Here is a 19,337-nt window from a genome sequence, read left to right as displayed (position 1 = left end):
GCTTAAGCACAACCCATGAAAATAAAGATGGGCTTGCATAACCATGATGGCGGAGAATATGTTATGTTACATAACTCCTCAGACCCCGAAATCACGAAACACTGATAATGACCACGTTACCTTCCCTGACCCATCTGAGTTTAGTGTGAAACATTACTTTAATAACACTCCAACCCTTGCCAATAATGATTTCCACTCTCTACTTACAGAAAAACGAAGAGTAAATAAAAGCCAGCAAGCAAGTAAGGGTCAAGCAAGTAAGGGTTACACGAGAAGACAACGATAAAAAAGAAAAAAGAAAGAATGAGTCCATTTGGTTCTGGTTTAAACTTAGCCAAGGCTGAAAAAGAGATGGCTCAACTTCCTTGACTGAAGGAAACAAGGGAATGAACTGAGACAAGTCTTGACCCAGCTTTGTGTGCCCAGTGATGATCCTGTAGCTTGAGCTACATTTTCCCCATTCTTCATCAGCATAGACAGATACAGAAACATTTCAGACCTGAGACAGCAGGTCAACGCAATGGTACGGTGGACAATTAAGAGATCTTTCGGAGATTCGAGTTTGCAATTCATTTGCCAAATACTTGCTTACGGGCTACTTTAATGAACCAGAGTCCTAACGTCACCTACGGCAGCAGTGAACATAGTGAAAAGGAGGGGACTTCGAGGACATGTATGTCATTAGAACTGCACAATCACAACATGAGGGATAGGAGTTAATGGTTCATGGTTGCTCTGCCCAGTTACTCCGAGAAAAGGTATGGTCTGAATGCTTCCAACATCCTCTGTCCTTAGATCATCACTCTACAAGTTACCATTAGTAAATCCTTAAACCCAACATTCTATAGAAGTGGCAAGACATTTGGAAAAACTTTCAAACAATTCTTTGATATTTGGTAATGTAACCCTGGGACTCTGAGCACGCACTGGGGTATTTTGCTCAACAATCAACGCTAAAAGTACAATATGCTCAGTGTACTTATAAACCAGAACATGTGGCTTACTGCCAATAGCTTGACTGCCTTGTCCGTTCACCAGCTACTTAGCGTTACTCTACTGAGGGCCTGTGGATTCTGTAAGATGCTCAACTACTTCTAGAACAAATGGCAAAGACTGAGGTAAGATGATGGGATTTTAGTGATGGCTATAAGTACTGTGTTCTGATAACTGAATAAGATTAACCTATGTGTGTTTGATGGTATGTTACTCAGTCATTGGGAAATACCTGTGGGGAATGACTATGTCATCAGCACTGAGAGGCCCTGACTTGTAATGCTTGGTTTATGCATTGGCTAAGGGGTCAGATACCGAAACAAGTATCTTGCGGTAAAACGGAACCATTGAGCAAGATGTCTAACCTGTGACTAGCTCCCGGATCTCCAGGTCTGTGGTCTTTCGAAGGAGTCTCACCAGCGCTGGGATACCACCACAGTTTTTCAGGGCGATTTTGTTATCATCATTGGCCTTCCCATACACCAGGTTCCTCAGAGCCCCACAGGCACTACGGTGGACTTCTGTCATCCGGTGATCCAGCAGGTCCACCAGGAGCTGAATCCCTCCTTGTCTCCTTATCTGCAAGAACAAGGAACACAGCTTTGGCTTTGCTGACTCAGGTCCCACTGCCTGAGCCCAAACACTGTTGTCCTCTGAAAACCCAGTGCAGACAACTGAATGAGCCCAATAAGGCTTATCAAAGATCAGAGAATCATTAAGTGCTCTACTTAGAATTTGTTACCTCCAACCGCTCTAGCATGCTACTGACAAGAGATTAAAGGCAGTACCAGTAAGACATTTTAGTGAAGAACTATAGAATCTTGAAAGATGATTTTTAACTTCATAATCGGTACCTCAGACATTTCTTTACAAACAAACAAACAAACAACAAAAAAAAAGGAGTTCATGTTGATGGACTTACAATGATTACCATTGCTGAGACTTCACTAAATCTTACTGCTGAGTTAAAGGCCAGCAGTGCCAATATAGGAAACACTGAATGTGTTCTACTTAACAGGAAATACTGAGAACACCAAATGACACCAGAACTAGATGAGACTCTCAGGTAAGTGACAGAGGGATTTTTTCTCTGGGGATGTAAGAAGGGCACTCAGAGTGAGAGGCACAGCATGGGCAATCAGTGGTGGTATGTCTTACTTAGGTCTTTGATTAACAACAGGAAAAAACACATTACATTTTAGTGTTCTGATTATTGAAAGAAAACTGCAGTCTTCTAAAGATGAATGGAAGACATGTTTTGATGATATGTTTCCAGATATATGTTCTTCTTGCTACCCACTGACAGGGAGGGGCAGCTTACATATTTAAGCTGAAAAGAGAACAAAGTGGCTAATTAACACAGAGACACTTCCACAAAGTCATCATCTGAATGCGGCCACATGTGTTTAAAGAAGTCACCTGACTCACTCTCAGAACTTCTTTTTCCTTTCTTTAGACTTTGGTGTTACTAGGGATGGAGGGATTGACACCTCCACAACTTAATTTGCATAGTCCAGAAAATGTACTCATCCCACAGATGCGCTAGGACACACAGCTGCATCCTGCCATTTCTCTCCACAGTGCTCAACCACACTGCTCTGCGCTGCAGCCTGAGCCCACCTACTCCTCAGACCAGCATTTCCAAGTCCCGTATGACTGTGTTCTTCATTTGTTTCACCAGCATGGCTTTAGTCCCAAGTGCAACAGCATGCTCATGGTAAATGCTCACCACATAAATGCCGAATGAATGAGGAAGGTTAATTAATGTATGACTTGCTACAGTTGGGTTCTACAGATTTGCTAAAATGCCTCTGTTCAAAACTGGGTAATATGTCCTGCTAAGGAGAGAAAAGGGTCCTTTTGTGTACAGTCAAGGGTGTATGCAGGAATCTCCTGTGGCATTTCCTACACCAGCTTACACACATAAGGAGGACAGGCTTCATGCACTCCACTCGGGTGGAACTGGGAGGATTCATTAACAGCCTACAGCAAGTGCCCTCACTCATCCACAAAATGCAAACATAAGGGGAGAAAAGAAAGCCTAACAATGCTCACAGAGCCCCAATTCTTCAATCTGGAAAGCAAAATGCAGTGCCTTGTGTGTTGTGCCTCCCAAGAGAAAAGCACCAGCGGAGAGGGAGGGGGCCTCTCTGGGCCGGCACTGATGAATGGATGCAGGTTCTATTCCTCAAAGCCATCTGCACAGCCTGCAGGTGGTGAGGATGCCCCCCCAAGGAAGGCAGCCGCTCAAAGGATTACCTACCTGATTCTAAAAAGAAACAATGGGACCAGAAACAATGTCCTGCCTTAAGCCTTAGCAATTTTATCCTGGGCTGGGCTGGCAGCATTGAAGAGAGCTGTGTGTGTGGCATGAACCAAGCCCACCTGTACTGTAGTCCCCAGCTTCTTCTTACCTCATCTCAGAGGGTACTCCATGGGCACAGAAAGGGTCAACAGAATGTCCTTTCCCCATCTGAGTGTGTTCGCATGTGCATTCCGGGCTTTACGGTTCTCTCAAATAATGATCAAGATGACGATTGTAAAAGAAGAGATGAATCTAATCATAGTGAACCTGTCAGGCCCAGATACTAAATGTGTGAGTAAATCAATGTTAATTAATTTTTAATTTTGTAACCATCTTTAATTTTCGATGACATTCTTTGCGTGTATGTGACTTAATAAGGTAATAAACAAAAATATTATTTCAAATCATTACAAGGGAAAACAAATTCGAATGAACGCCACACACTCAAACTTACAATTAGATTTTCAAGCTCTGTCTAGAGAAATCTAAGCTGGAGAATAATCTTCGGCTTTTGTTATTTTTATTCAGAACTTCTAAATGAGAAGAGTTTGCTTTCTAGGAGCTGAGTGTTCTCTAAGACTAGGAGAGTCTTGCTGTTGGAATGAAAATGGCCCCCATGGACTCAAGCATTTGAACACTTGGTCCCAGTGGTGGCAGTGTAGGGGGGAGGTTAGGGAACCTTTAGGGGGTGGGATCTTGCTAGAGGAGATGTGCTACTGGGAGGAGCTTTCACAGCCTTGTCTCACATTTCAGTGTTCACTTTCTTAGTTCCGGTGGCTCAAGAGGTACCCTCTTAGCTACCTGCCCTAGCTTTCTGCTGTCATAACTCCCTGAAATATTCACTATGTCTGTCTGTCTGTCTGCCTCTGTTTCTCTGACTCTGTATCTCTCTCACTCTGTCTGTATCTCTGTATCTCTCTCTCCCCCTCCCTCTCCCTCTCCACCCCCATCTGTGTGTGTGCGTGCACGTGCACGTGTGTGTGTGTGTGTGTGTGTGTGTGTGTGCACGAGTGTGTGTCTGTAACTGCAGGACAAATAAAAGTCTTTATTGCATGAGTCATTTTTCCTCATGACACTTTTATCTTTGCAACAGGAAGTGAGACAGGCTCCCACTTTACCTGCCTCTGGCCTAACTTTAGAGTTTATGTAGGTGCTAGGGATCTGAGCTCAAGATCCCCTGCTTGGTCAGCAGACACTCTACTGACTGAGGTATATCCCCACCTCTCTGCATGAACCTTTAAAAGCCAAATCTTCAAAGACTAGGTTTCAGATTATTACAGTACAACTTTGTGTTGGCTAATATGGAATGTTTTATGTATTGCAACAATAAAAGAAAACTCAGAAGAAAAACATCTATCTCATTATTTGCAAGTGAATAGATATTTTTTATGCATTAAAGGACGGTCTATGGCATGTCCAAGCTGGATCTTTTTGTAGCAGTTGGTATGCATTGCAGGTCCCTCTTTGTCCTCTACTGCCTCCACATACACATTTCTTCTTTTTCAGCATTGAATCACATTCCCATATCTGGATATATTACAGTGAATTTATCTGCGTTTCTTTAGGCTGTTACTATATTGGTTATTTCCAAGTTTTTGGAAATCATGTACAAAGCCACCTAAACATATGCTCAATTTTATAGGTACTCAACTTTTGAACTCCTCTGGGTAAATCCAAGAGAGTGATGGTGGAATCTTATGAAAGTAAACAGTTTTGTAAATGCAGCCAAATAGCCCTGCCAAGCAGCTGTGCCAGCGTGAACACAGAACACTTGAAATTCTCAGTGCTTAGATCCTCACCACCCTATAAGAACGCCTCGGTATTTCCCTTCTTTTAAGATTTCCTGCATAAGTTAGATTTATTTGCACCTATGCAAATGGCTGGATAAAATCAATATTGAGGTAGAGATGGGTAAATTACAGCTTCTTTTGAGTAGACTACATCTCTGAACCTGACAGAATCAGAAAATAATCATAAAGCATTTTTATTCCTATGCCAGATAGCCAGCTTTAATTTGCTTATCACATAGCTCTTTGATATATGGTATATTTGGTCAATGGTTTCTACGTCAATATCTCATATGTATTTCTCTGCCTAGTTGGGGTCTAGTTTGAGTCTGATCCATCAAGAATTAAAAGGATAGAGGTAGACAGCCTTGACCTCCAGTGATAAAGTGTGAATTAGCTAATGAAAGCAAAATTATGCCCTATTGTCCAGAAATGACCTGTTGGGTTGTTGACAGACAGGATATACTTTTCTTTGTTCTTTTTTCCACCCTTTAACTTTTAAGTGTCCCAGGCTGGTCTTGAACTCAAGATCTATATATGCTCCTGAATGCTGAGCTTATGAAATTAAATCAGTGAAGCATTGGATGCTTCCAAATACTCTGAATTATCATAGGCCCACGTACTTACCTCTGAATAACAAGAACATATTCTATGCAAAGGCCAGAATGTACTTTCATTATGTGGTAGAAGCTATTTTGAAGAATTTGAGACTTTATTTGCTCTTTCTCTCCCTGCAGCTATGTGAAAATATTTGCTTCCTTTGCCTAATAGGTAGATGAAAATGAATTATATTTGTTTTTTAAAATCATGTATCAAAGATGGAGCACAGTGTGAGGATTATGGTACCCCAGAGTCTAAACTGTGGTTCCTCTGTACCGGTCTAGAAGTTTGCCTGTCTATAAACATGACATCACAGCAGTGCTTCAAAGAGTTGGTTTCAGGATAAATTGAGTTTAAAATGTGACAAAGTACAGAGAACACTGTTTTCATGAAGTAATCCACTGTCTCTGGCTTTTATCATTTTTCCACCTGCTCTTCCATGATGTTCCCTGACACCTAGGAGAATGGGTGTGGTATGATAAGAATGCACCATTCAGACTAAGCACTCTGTAGGTTCCTCTCATTCTCTACTCCCACCCCTGTCTCCTTTGTCTCTGTGTCTCAAGACAGTGTTTCTCTATGTTACCCTGGCTGTCCTGGAACACACACACACATTCTCTCTCTCTCTCTCTCTCTCTCTCTCTCTCTCTCTCTCTCTCTCTCTCTCTCTCTTCTCTCTGTATACCTGGGACTTCGAGATCTACAGCCCTCTGTCTCCTGAGTGCTGGGATTACAGGTGTGGATTTCCACAGCCAGGCTTCTTATTCTTTTCACATTGGCCAGTTCTAAGTCTCTATGTTAATGACCATCTACTGCAAGTAGAAGCTTCTGTGATGAGGGTTGAGAGATGCCACTAACCTGTGCACATGGTAATATGTCACTATGACAGAATACACAGACACGAACAAGCTCAAGCCCAACAAGATTCTGGCATGGGGCAGGGGGAGTGGGCATGAAGTGTCATCCCTAGATCAGCATATATTGCCTGTTGATAGGGCGTCAGTTTTCTTTAAAGACCCGACCCTGCCAGGTCAGACCACCATGCTCTATGGGATGTCGCAATTCCCTAGAGTATGAGAACAGCACAAATTAGACTTTGATTTTTTTTTATTGCTATTTTTAAAATTCAAAGACTCAAATTGAGATCGGTAGAGGTAGATGTGGATCTGGGGCCACTGGGAAACAGGCATCAGCATTAGAATATGCAAAACACAAAACTCTCAAGGAAATAAAATATTTACAAATGATTATCTTTCAAGGAAGTCGAACTTGTTAAAGGTTCTTCCCACGTAACTCGTTATCTGTTCAACATGTAATTTAATTCATTAATAGAATAACATAAAACATTTAGTAGTTAGTGAAAGAAATGCAGTTCCTAGCTATGTCTTTATAAGGTGGTTTTAGTGCAAATTAAAAATATCATCTAATTCATTCAAAATCCCATTTGGTATGTAGCTAATATGACCAATATGGGCTTTATTATTCTAATCCATTGTGTTGATTGTACTGGCTATTTAAGAAATAATTATACATATATGAATACTGTCTACTTTGATTGTTTTGATAGCTATATTTCTAACATAAAATGAGTTAATTTATGTTTTAAAGGGTAGTGTAACACTCATTTTTTGTCATGATAATAAATTTTCTTAAAGGCATTTAAATAATTTTGAGCATCCCTGGCTCTCTATATGGTTTTTTTAAAAAAAGCATTTCCTCTCAAGAACTGAGATTCCTCAAAAAGTACTCAGACTTTCATTCTAAGGGTGTTTTCTGTTACATAAAAAATTAGACTAAAGAGATGAACACTTTACATTTCATTAACAGAGTAACTTCTAATAAGTAGATGAGAAAACAAAACTATAGCAACTGATGCCCCCAATGAGAACTTAAACAGTGAAGAGGAGTCTCAGAGACCTCCCTAGATACTAGTCATGGGCCTTGATGGTGGGATTGTGGTCATGTGACTTGATGGCAGGTGTGTAGTGCTTCAAGCTTAATCTCTCTACCGGCATCTGACACAAAAGTATTTGATTTTTGCAGTGTGTCCTTCTGCCCTAACTACTCAGGGGATTGTGTGGAAGGCAAATGAGACAGCTCAGAGGTATGCTAGAGTAGGAGCCAGTTCTACAGATGAATTTTTTTTCTTCTTTTCATAAAAGCACCAACTAGAATGTCCTCATAATTCACAACAACCTTGTCACCCTGTACAGGGCTCAACACATGCTCTAAAGCCATCAATGCGTCCTTCCAGGGCTGGCATTGGACCATCAGAGAGGCTGCTTTGGGTACGTGTCACAGAAAGAACACCTTGGAAAAGAGGCTTTGACATTTTTAATCTTTTAAAAACTGCCTTTCATTTAAGGGAAGTGGCTGCTATTACAGTAAATATTAGTAAAGGTTTCTGTCTATAACTGGTCAAAGAAAACCATTTGTCATGGGAACCTCCACAATGATCTATCTTATTGCTGTGTTGGCTTTCAAGCTCACATCCTCTCAGGGTCCTATCATTTATGGAGATAAAGAAGAGGGGAAAACTCTGTATTTTGGACCAAACATGAATCATTGACTTCCATATGGTGATATATTTTATATAAGATACTTAAAAGGCACAAAAATACCTGCATCACACACACACTCACACACACACACACACACACACACACACACACACTCCCTCCCCCATCCACTGTGGGTTGCTGCCTTCCATTTGCTAACAATGACCACAGTGAAGGTTTCTGGTCAGCTGCACTGTGTGAGAAGGAGATTAGGTCAGGGGTGAGTGTAGGATCAGTTGGCTGCCTGCCAAAGAACCAAGCATGGGGTCAAATGCAACTCAAAGCATCTTCCCAGCTGTGATCCCATGTGATCATTATTACTGAGCTCCAAAGATGGACTCAGCTTTATTTATTCTTTAAAGAAGTCAAGAAAGGAGCTCCTTTTAAAAAAATATAGGAAAAGCTACTAGGTGATTCTCCAAGCTCTTTTCCCAAATGCTATTTGAGGAGGTCTCAGGGTGTCCTGTGATAGGTGTTGGGATTCTGTAAACTCCAGTCCTCAGTTATGTAGCAACAGCCAAGTAAACCCCACCCCTCAGGTATGCTCTGCCCCAGTGACCTGACACTGGAAAAGGGGCTGCTTGCCCCCTCCTCTATCTCTTGTGCTCTTGTCTCTCTTGTTTTCTTGCTCTTGCTTTCTCTCTCTTGTTCTCCCCCCTTACCCCTCCTCTTCCCCTTCCCTTCCCCCCTCTCCCTCCATGTGCTCATGGCCAGCCTCTACTTCTCTATTCCTCTCTTCTCTCTCTCTCTCTGCCTCTACTACCCTCTTAACTCCCCCATGACTTGAATAAACTCTATTCCATACTATACCATCATGTGGCTGGTTCCTCAGGAGGAAGAGATTTCTAACATGGCCCCCCCAGAGGCATCTCCCATGCCTTGCTGCACCTCCATGGGCCATATCACCCACACTTTCTTCATCCTTTTCCTAACATTGGTGCTGAAACCGGGGATGTCATCTTTTAACATCATTGGTGCCCGGTGACTTTTAACAGCAATAGGATGTCTAGGTTCTTTGAGGATCAAACAATAAACTGGACAGAATACATAGCAATATGTATACTGCGTGTGTGTGTGTGTGTGTGTGTGTGTGTGTGTGTGTGTTGTTTTCAGGACACGGGAGTAGGAAGCAGGGATTCCCAGCATGAAAAACAGAGCAGGTCTTTAATGACTGACATGTGGGCTATTATATAACTTGGGACAATCTGTCATCCAACACTCAGGGGCATATATCACTCCCTGTCCTCTGTATGTGCAGAACATGGTAAGAGGAGTTTGTCCTTGAAGGCTCACTTCTAGGAGAGACGTGTCTTACTGTACTTGTGCTTACATGGGTGTAAGTCTTCCTGGCTTATCTCCCACTTCTTCCCGCAGACTCCATTATCCAGGGTCAGAGAGCTGATGGTGTTGCCCTACCTGGAAGGGCACACTCTTTTGGGACTGGGCTGTTCCTAGAGCTCCTTTGTCTGCTCTTCTATCTGGGCCTTAGGTTTGCCTTTGAGAACTCAAGCTGTAAGGCTCGCTGAGCAGACCCTTTCAACTTTGAATTTGACCTAGCAAACATCACTACTGAGTGTTTATACAGAAGAATCATCCTCACTTCAGATGAGAAACAGTGACAATGCTGGGGACCAACCGTATCCTAGAGCTGTGCGGTGGGTGTGATGGTCCCTAAGTGAACAAAAGTGAAGTAGGGAACTAAGCCTACTGGAAAAGAGATCCACAATTATCACAATCAACTGAAAATGCCTTAGGAATGACTTAGAGAATCCAGCAAGGTATAAACCTAATAAGGTTGAAAACTGAATACTTTCCTTATCGAACTGTGTCTGTCTCAATAGACCACAATATCTAGACTTCTGTAGAAGTGAACCAAGAATGAGGGCTCTGTGTGAGGAAGTTCAGATATGTCACTGAGGTCCAAAAGAGTGTCTGTGATTAAACGTCCCGAGGACCACATTCCTGAAACTTTTCACGACTGTTAGACTTTCCTTTGCTCACACGGGAATCAAAACTAAAGCTCTTCTCATCCAAAGTCAATTCATGTCTCAAAGCTGTTTTGGACACAATGACAGTAAATGTCATCTAGAAGAATGAATACAGGTGAGACAGGATAGGGAAATGTCAGGCCTACTGTCAGAGGAACACAGTCTAAATTACCAATCTGCAGAACAGCATGGTGACAGTCCAGCAATGGAGCAAGGAAGAGACAAGAAGGAGCACCAGAAGAGCCACATGTTCTCAAAAGCTAAGATGTGGTCCTAAAATAACATGGGTTTAACCTACAATTTATAAAGATGGGCTCATAAGTTTAGGAAGACAGCAGGGGAAAGTTACCTTCCATTATTCAGATCTGCATAAAGGAAATTCAAGTGGGTTCGAAAGTTGGTTGACTGCATAGTGAGAAGCCAGAGGGTGATGCATAAAACCCTACCTATAAAACATTGGTAGATGATAGGCAGATGGCAGGTAATAGATAGATGATAAATGATAGACTGTGGGACCTTGAGCCAGAAGTTCCTCATAACTCTCTGGTTAGAAAGGAGAGTGACCTCGGAAGCTTCCGGAGAGAAAATCTCTTCCAACTGCTCTTAAAACAAAAGCTATAGAATCAGGCAGTGGGATGATTCTTGCACATTTCCTCTTGAGCACACCCCCCCCCACATATATCTAGTTTTTTTTTAAGAATTTATCTATTATATATATATGTGTGTGTTTGTGTGTATGTATATGAGTACATTGTAGCTGTCTTCAGACACACCAGAAGAGGGCATCAGATCTCATTACAGATGGTCATGAATCACCATGTGGTTGCCAGAATTTGAACTCCAGACCTCTGGAAGAGCAGTCAGTGCTCTTAACCGCTGAGCCTTCTCTCCAGCCCCCATATATCTAGTTTTTAAAATGCTTTGGAGTCTGACAACCCAACTGGTACTTCCTATTGGCTTGGTCTGAGGGCTTGGGAAGACCTTGTCTACATATTTGGGGGCCGCCCTGCTTCTGCCTGGAGCTGACATGACCTGAGGAGGAGGGACTTGGGGCGTGGCTGACACTACAAGGAGACAGTAGTGCTTATGGCTACTGGAAGACCCCTGCTTTTCCGGAGTCTAGGAAGCTTCCTGCCGTCCCACTTATTGTTCCCAGGGCTTCACTTGTCTTGACCGAGGACCAGGGTATCTTTCTCAGCCTAAGTCCCACAACAGATAATACATGGATGAAAAATAGATATAAAGCATCATAAAAAGGCTGGAGTGGATAATTCGGGGGGAGTGAAGGCTGGCAGAAAAGGCAGATAAACGGCAGAGTGAAAGGCCAATGTACACTCGCCATATCAGCAAACATAACTGAAGGACAGATCAGGGAAATTATTGGTTGCGAAAATGAAGAACAAAATGCTCACAATGTTATTTAAACTGGGACGCTGAGGTAGGCAGGGTATTAAGGTATGAATTTAGTTTATGCTACTAATGCCCATATACTTTGGGGGCTCATCCAAAAAGGGACCTTGGGGTGGTACTGTGGTGAACTTACTTGCATTTATCACAAATTATGTTGGTGATATTTATTTGAGCAAAGACATAAGTGGTATTTACTGATCCATTTGTATTTAATACCAGGGATGTGCTCCTCTGGTTTTACTGGCTGGTTTAGTGTCAACTTGACACAAGCTAGAATTATCACAGAGAAATGAGCCTCAGTTGAGGAAATGCCTCCATGAGATCCAGCTGTAAGGCATTTTCTCAACTAGTGATCAAGGAGGGAGGACCCAGCCCATTGTGGGTGGAGCCACCCTGACCCAGCCCATTGTGGGTGGAGCCATCCCTGGGCTGGTAGACCTGGGTTCTATAAGAAAGCAGGCTGAGCAAGCCAGGTGAAGCAATCCAGTAAGTAACATCCCTCCATGGCCTCTGCATCAGCTCCTGCTTCCTGACCTGCTTGAGTTCTAGTCCTGACTTCCTTTGGTGATAAACAGCAATGTGGAAGTGTAAGCTGAATAAACCCTTTCCTCTCCACCTTGCTTCTTGGTCATAATGTTTACGCAGGAATAGAAACCTGACTAAGACAATATTGAAGTTTCTTTTTATACGCTCATGAAGTTAGACTTTTTTTTCTGCCTGCTTTTGGTATACAAGCAACAACAGCACAATGAAGGTATGGTTAGTGGGTTATAGATTTTGCATGTGCTTACTTGAGGTGGTCTGGGAGGTCACAATAATTTACACTGTACTGTGGTGAGCAAGAGCCACTCTATAGCATTCCTGACTTAAAATTTCTCTCTATTTCTTCAATCTGCTTTATACAGAACTACATCAGTCTTAGGTATTAATCATCCTCTTATTGGAGAGGCCAAGTCTCTGAATAAAATCTTCTAACCTGAGGATGCAATTAGAGAGCTCTGCTAACTAACACAAGCAAAATACATTAATAAATAGAATAAAATACTCAGATGATGCATGGGAAGACAAGACATTGAAAAGTTAATGTTTGCCAAAATTTATTTGCAGTTTTACCAAAACTTATATCCAAGTGGATTTTGTTGGAACATAGAATCGCTCTGATCTGTAGTCTCCTCACGGCACCATCATAAAGGCCATTTCAGTGAGGAGGGAGGAGAGGGGTTATTTTATCTCATGGATAAATACTGCATAACCTCTCAATTAATAAAACATTGGGGTATTGATGACAGAGTCAAAAATGGCTGAGGGATGGCTGAGGAAGAGCGCTGGCTGTGCTTAGAATCTGCTGTGTAATAAAAGGAGACATCAGAACCCAATATGGAGGATGATTGACTTGCAGGACAGGAGGCTCACACAGGAGGTGGTCATGTGCCGTGTGTACCAAGAGCTAACAATACCAATTGAGATAAAGTTAATCGGCATGAACACAAAAATAATTTCAAAGATAAACGGGGAATCTTACAAAAGCCACAACAAATAATATAAATAGTAACCTTCCCCTCAGCCATGCTTGCTTGTAGATACAGGAATTGCCGCAGTGTTTGGGATCCTAGGAGCTCTGATCGCAGAAGTGTGAGTAAGACAGCAACATGAACTAGTAGAGATGGGAGTCATCTCATCTGACTCATGGCCCAGACAGTCACTCCCTTTTTTCTCCTTCCCTTCCATCCTTAACGTGGGCAAGGCTGAGTAGGGCCACATTTACAATTGACTCAAAGGTTAATTGTCAACTTAAAATTCTCTTCGAAGAATTCAAAACATTAGATATCTCCTTTGAGTCTGGACACTGATCCCTTCAAATTAACAATTAATTTGTGAATTTCTTTGCTGGAATGCATATACTTTCACATGTTTGTGTACAGAAAACTGAAATGAGTTCTGAACATGCACTAGGGTAAGTTTTGAAGATCCAGACTTCAAAAGGTAGAGGTACGATCTAACTATCTGAAAATGGCTAAACCCTGTCAGAATGTAGGACAGTAGATACACAACCTATCTGAAAACTACTTTACCAGGTCAGACTACAGGAAGCCCACAGGTACTCTCCCTAAGCCCTTTTGTGGGTTTTGTAAGAGTCGGGCCACCGTTGATTTGATCTGTCTTTCTCTCTGGCCTTTAGGAGACAGTTTGATGGCCAAGACCTTCCTTTTAAGGAGACAACATGTCTAGCTAGGACTCAGAGACTAAGAAGCAAGAAAAGAAGCAAGTGTGACCAGCTTTGAACACTGAACAGCTTTACCCGGAAGCTGGCGATCACCTAGGTATCAGTGTGCAGTCAGGCAAATTGCACGTACAGTTCTAATACCCGGCAAGTGATAACCAAAGAGATACTAGAACCAGGAGAGAGGGGGTGGGCAGCAGACTGCCTCAGGGATATGGATACACAGGTCCTGAAGGGAAGGCGATGAGGGTTACTGGGATAAGCAAGGAGGCCAGAAGCCTGGGACCGCAGGATGGAGAGAGAGGGTAAGGTGGTTGCACTATAAAGTGGTATCAAGCTGCAGGGATGGATCTGGGGACTTTGATCCATTACTGGGTGTTGGCTTTACTCTGAGCAAATAGGAAGCAGATACTACCTTACAAACTACTGAATATGAATGAGGTCAGAGTAGGTACCAGGCAAACGCACTAAGACCACCCCAGTGAGAGAAGCCCAGCAGCTTCCCTGATCGACCGCACAGCGTCAGATCCCAGACCTCCTTGGTAGACAGGGTTTTGAGTATGTGTGAGTTAAAGGAGGGACTCACGCTGACCGTGATTTGTGGCTTTTCTTTTCTTTTCATTTTTCATAAACGGGCATGTTGTTGATAACCACAGCCATACTTCCTGGTTGATTGACAGACGGCAGAGCACTTATGGGAGACATAGCCCCTCACTTAGATTTCATCGTGTTGACACAAAAGCAGGCATTTAAAAAATTACTATTCCCTCATCCCTGCAAAAAACAAAAAGCGACATCTCTCAAAACCAGGATAGAGAAATCGCTTTGTGTCTCAGACAGAACAGTTTTAACTGATGATAAATATTAAAGAAAAGGAAACGCGTTCCACTAAAGAGCCATGGCGGGTGCTTAGCAAAAATTCCCTTCACGGATATTTTATTTTAAAATTGCATATCTTTTTTAAAAGTGTTGTTTCAAGTGAGATTTTCACTAAACCTCCTGAAATTGCATTGCGCCCGAAGTTGGCTTTATTATATGAATTACACGACTGAAGAGGTCTTTGTGTTACAAACTTGTTTATTTTCCCTTCTTGTACACAGTTACGAAGCATCCTATATATTCCAAAAACCTATTCTTTTTTTGTTGTTGTACTAATAGCCATGGGATTAAATTATGGTGAGAAAGAATATTTATTAAGTGTTTGTCCTGAACTACCGGAACCCACTGTGAATGTGGGAACTGTCCTGCGGAGGCCACTGAAAGGCTATCAGAGAGGCAAACCATGTGCAACTAAACTCTGACATGCTTATGGTACAGCAGGTCCAAACTTTGTTCCTTTTATCTTTACTCTTTTTTGTGTTTATGGGAGCACGTGTACGTGTGTGGATGCACACGTGCTGGTGTACATTATGGAAATCAGAGGATAACCTGCAGGTGTCATCTCTCCCCTCGCTCCATGTCAGTTTGGGGCATTTGAACTTGGGCCTTCAGGCTTGATGGAAACAGCCTTTGCCCATGGAGCCACCTGGGTTCAGAGAGCCACACATTTTTGTGGCATCCTCGGGTGGTAGGCTTGGGGAAAGGGACTGGCATTAGTGTTAGGGGACAGTATGTTCCCCTGATATGCAGATTTCAAAATTGATATGGGACTGGGGATGCTTTGGATTTTTAGGGGAACAGAATTCAAGATTCCTGGGTACTGTAAAAGAAAAGCGGAGAACCAAATGGAGTCACGTGATCACAGCAAGAACCTTCGGCCAGAAGCCCCAATGCCTGGCAGTCTGCATGCCCACTGAGTGACTTCAAGGGTGGAGAATGGACAGATGGGGTGACGAATGTCATCAGGCTGAACAGAACGCTTCTTACAGGTAGATACCGAGGGCCCAGGAAACCCTAGGAAGATGCTGACATCCACACAAAGGTGCAAGCGTTGGATGTGGCAGTGTGAGAGGAGCTGTCTTGAGTAAAGGGTGTGCAACAGCCGTGGAGGTTGTAGCTTCAGGGACAGCAACCCATCTGGGTAGGCGTGCCGTGACTCCAGTGATTTTATTTTAGAATGTGTAGATTTGTCTTAGGGTCTCTTCCCACCCTTCACACCTGCGGCTGTACAGATATTCACACAAATGTGGGGGTTTGCACACATCTCACTTGTGTAGACTACGACTGCCACTTTCAGTTTGATAGAACTGTTGCCAGAGCACAGAAGGTAAGAGCAGAGGTTATCTGTGACTTTCCTCAGCTCTGCTGCTGGATCTTGCCGGGACAGCCTGCAGGGAATTCCAAAGGCTGATCAACGGGGGGGGGGGGGGGGGGGAATACTGCCACCACCCAGGGTTCCCTGGGGCTCCACCAGATTCAACCTGCTGTGAACAGAATTCATGCACCCGATGCCGGCCTTACTTTTCCTGTTTCTCTAGGACAGAGAACTCTGGTTAGAAACTCCTGGGTGGCATGTGCTCTAAGCAGGCACCGTCAGAGGTGCTGGTGGACAGGTTAGGTGTTAGTCACTTATCACTGTGTCCATCAGCCCAGGTAGAGCATTCATGCCACACTAGGATTTTGACACGTTTTTTGATGCTCCATGACCTTTGAAATTAAAAATAAAAATAAAACTGCTAAGAAACCCCATTAAGCATATCGGCTCTTTTATTTATTACTAAAAGAAGAAGGAGGTTTGGTTATGGGGAGTAAAAGATTTCTGCAATTCTCCTGGTTGTTTTAAAGTCAGTAATACTAGTATACACGTGTACATATGTAAGTATGTACATATACATATATATGAATGTGTGTATGCATGTAAACATGTAAGTATGAATGCATTATGATGGACTGAATAAGAATGCCCCCCTCTATAGTCTCAGATGTTTGGATTCTTGATCCCCAGTTGGTGGCACCGTTTGGGTATGTTTAGGTGTGGTGTTGCTGGAGGAAGCATGTCACTGCAGTCTCCCCTTTAGAAGCACATAGAGCAGGGAAAGCAGTATCTTACAAAGACTTCAGTGCCCAAGCAGGTATTTCAGAGTTTTAGAATATTATACAACCCTGAAAATCTAACCGGAGCTCAGGCAAACATTTTATTACATATGTAGGAAGTCTTTTCTTTTCTCAGAACTTTTCCATTTATGAAGCAACAGTAATTTTCCCCACAAGTAAATGCCAGCAGTGTGCTTGTGTGCTGTGTGCACCTGCGTCTTGTTTATAGAGGCTGATCCTGAATATGTTATCTAATTATAGATATGCAGATGTCTTGTTTGCCATAATGTAAAAATATATAAAATCATGTGAAATCAGTATCACTCAGATCTATACATGAATTTAGATTTCAATGAGGTGTGCCTGGGTTATAAGGTGAAAAGACAGATAAAAGTCAGAACAATAAGGGGGATTATTCATAATGAGAAGTCTTCACATTTCCCTGCCAGTCTTCTGGGTCAAAGACAGAATTAAAATATTAAAACAGAAATTTGAATTGCAAAACAAATTACCATCTATTGATTCATGTCTTAGATGATCACTGCAGAAAAATTCTATCTTGAGCCAGAGAATGTGGCAGGGGTAAGAAAACATCGGTTATGTTTTCTCTTGGGTATATTAATAAACTTCGAGGGGTTTGTTAATACAGACTGACTCTCAGGGGTGGGGCTCAGCGAGCTTGAATGTGAAGACCAAGGAAACTGGTTATTCAGTCAAGTATTTGAAAGGATATTCGTCATGGTGAGTGGTGGGGTATGTGATCAAAGCAACTAATGCTGAAGACCACGCAGTCACCTTGAAGGAAAAGACTGATGTCTGGATCCTTGTCAGGGAGTCCTGAACCTTATCTGAGAAGATACAACTCCACACAACAAGGCAACAGCAGATTCCTCTCCCTGAGGTGGCTTCCCAGGGCTCTTCTGAAGAGAAACATTTCTTTGCTCTAAGAAGCTGAAGTATTAGGAACAACAGCTCCTCTTCCTGGTGCCGTAAGACATTCCCGGTCTCACTTTTGGTGTCTGCGAGTATGCTCCTTGACAGAGGAGAGTTCAAGTTACTGATGGAATGAGGTCCCTGATCAGCTGACCTCAAAATAAAGACTTACTCCGCCCTGGTTTGATGGGCCCAGCAGAATCTCAGAAGTTACTTTTAGTGCTACCACAAAGCTAAAATATTTTTGAGTCAGGGAGATGACAGTGTGAGGAAGATTCAGCTGGAGACTGCGGATTGGAAGGGTGACAGTGCTCTGAGCCAGTGGAGACCAGCAGCAGTCAGAGAAGAAGAAGGAAAAGAGGAGGAGGAGGAAGGAACAAGCAGTACCAGCAGAAGGGAGGAGGGAACAGCAGGAGGAGGAGGAGGAGGAGGAAGAGGAAGCAGCAGTAACAAATAGCCTCTACCATAGCAATGCTATGAAAAGAAACATAAAACCTGCTCATTAAACAACAGGTTTCAGCATAAAGCGGCCAATTTTGGATGCCTGTCCTCTAGACCCTTAAGATGACAACTTTATTTGGATTCGTGGTGATTTTTTAATAGCAGCAGCAGGAAGCTAATACTCTGGGCTGCTGTTTGGTCCGAGGTTATGCTCTCGTGAGCAGCACTTGGGCCTCCAGAAGGTAAGAGAACAGCTCTTTTATCTGCACACTGGTGGACAGCGGGAGACAGCTCTGCCCTCCTGTTCTGACATCCGAATTCTTGTCTCCACAGTAGTGACCCATACATGATCTTCCAGCGCTCCAACCGCTGGGATGCTTTGGGAAGCTGGAGGAACTAATTTGAAAATGGCACGGCTGAGCTTGGGTCTGGGAGAATCGAGACAAATCACCATCTGCTCTGCATGAAGAAGTACGAAGGTCACGGAGTTTGTTGCTTGATTTATGGTCATGCCATTGACCAAAGCCCGGGCTGATGACTCTGTCTTCAGGTAATCTCAATGAAGAAAGACAGAAAGTCTTTCTAAGAAGACTGCACAGTAGAAGGGTGACTCTGTCACTTATGATGTCTCTACAGACAGTTCACGAGGAAGAATACAGTCTGGGCATAAATGATGTTGGTGTTTTGACTGTCAATAGGAGAGAAGGAGGTGGCTCTTAAAATAGTCACATTTTGTCTGTGCTCTCCCTTGTAAGTCTTGTCATTGTTTTCATGAATGGTCATAGGCTGGTGCTATGCTTTGGCCAGGAAAGAAGAACAATCCCTAGAAAGAATGCAAAGAAGCTGGGTGTTGAGGCTACTTACCCGTGTATTTAGTGGTCCAATCAAATTTAGGGAGCTCTTGAATGAAGTTTTGCACTTAATCAGTGAGTTTGGTGGACAGCAGGTCCTTTTGTATGTTGATGTTTTTTGGTATCTTCTAGAAAATTGTAGGAACTTCAGCTCTGAAATGACTCCTTGGGATGCTAGCAATCTCCCTCCAGTACATAACAAGCCTCTAATCACCTTTGATAGGCTTAATGGCTTAGGGGAATAGGAATAGCAGTCATATGTCCAAACTTCAAGGCT

The 19,337-nt window shown here is 42.8% G+C and overlaps 1 protein-coding gene across 2 annotated transcripts in view; it reads right to left on the bottom strand.

Annotated features, from left to right (window-relative positions):
* CTNND2 (catenin delta 2) overlaps positions 1 to 19,337 on the bottom strand; it is a gene marked incomplete at its 5' end in the record, with an annotated part of 778,908 nt that overhangs the window by 199,095 nt on the left and 560,476 nt on the right. For both annotated transcript variants that reach the window (XM_080933837.1, XM_080933838.1), the window contains one exon: positions 1,359 to 1,572. In XM_080933837.1, coding sequence (XP_080789963.1) covers positions 1,359 to 1,572 — 214 coding nt within the window. The remainder of the gene's footprint in view (positions 1 to 1,358; positions 1,573 to 19,337) is intronic.

Source organism: Micromys minutus (assembly GCF_963924665.1).
Source record: "Micromys minutus genome assembly, chromosome: 20".
Taxonomy (NCBI): Eukaryota; Metazoa; Chordata; class Mammalia; order Rodentia; family Muridae; genus Micromys; species Micromys minutus.
Note: the sequence above shows the minus strand (reverse complement) of the source record. Positions and strands in the feature narration are given on the sequence as shown.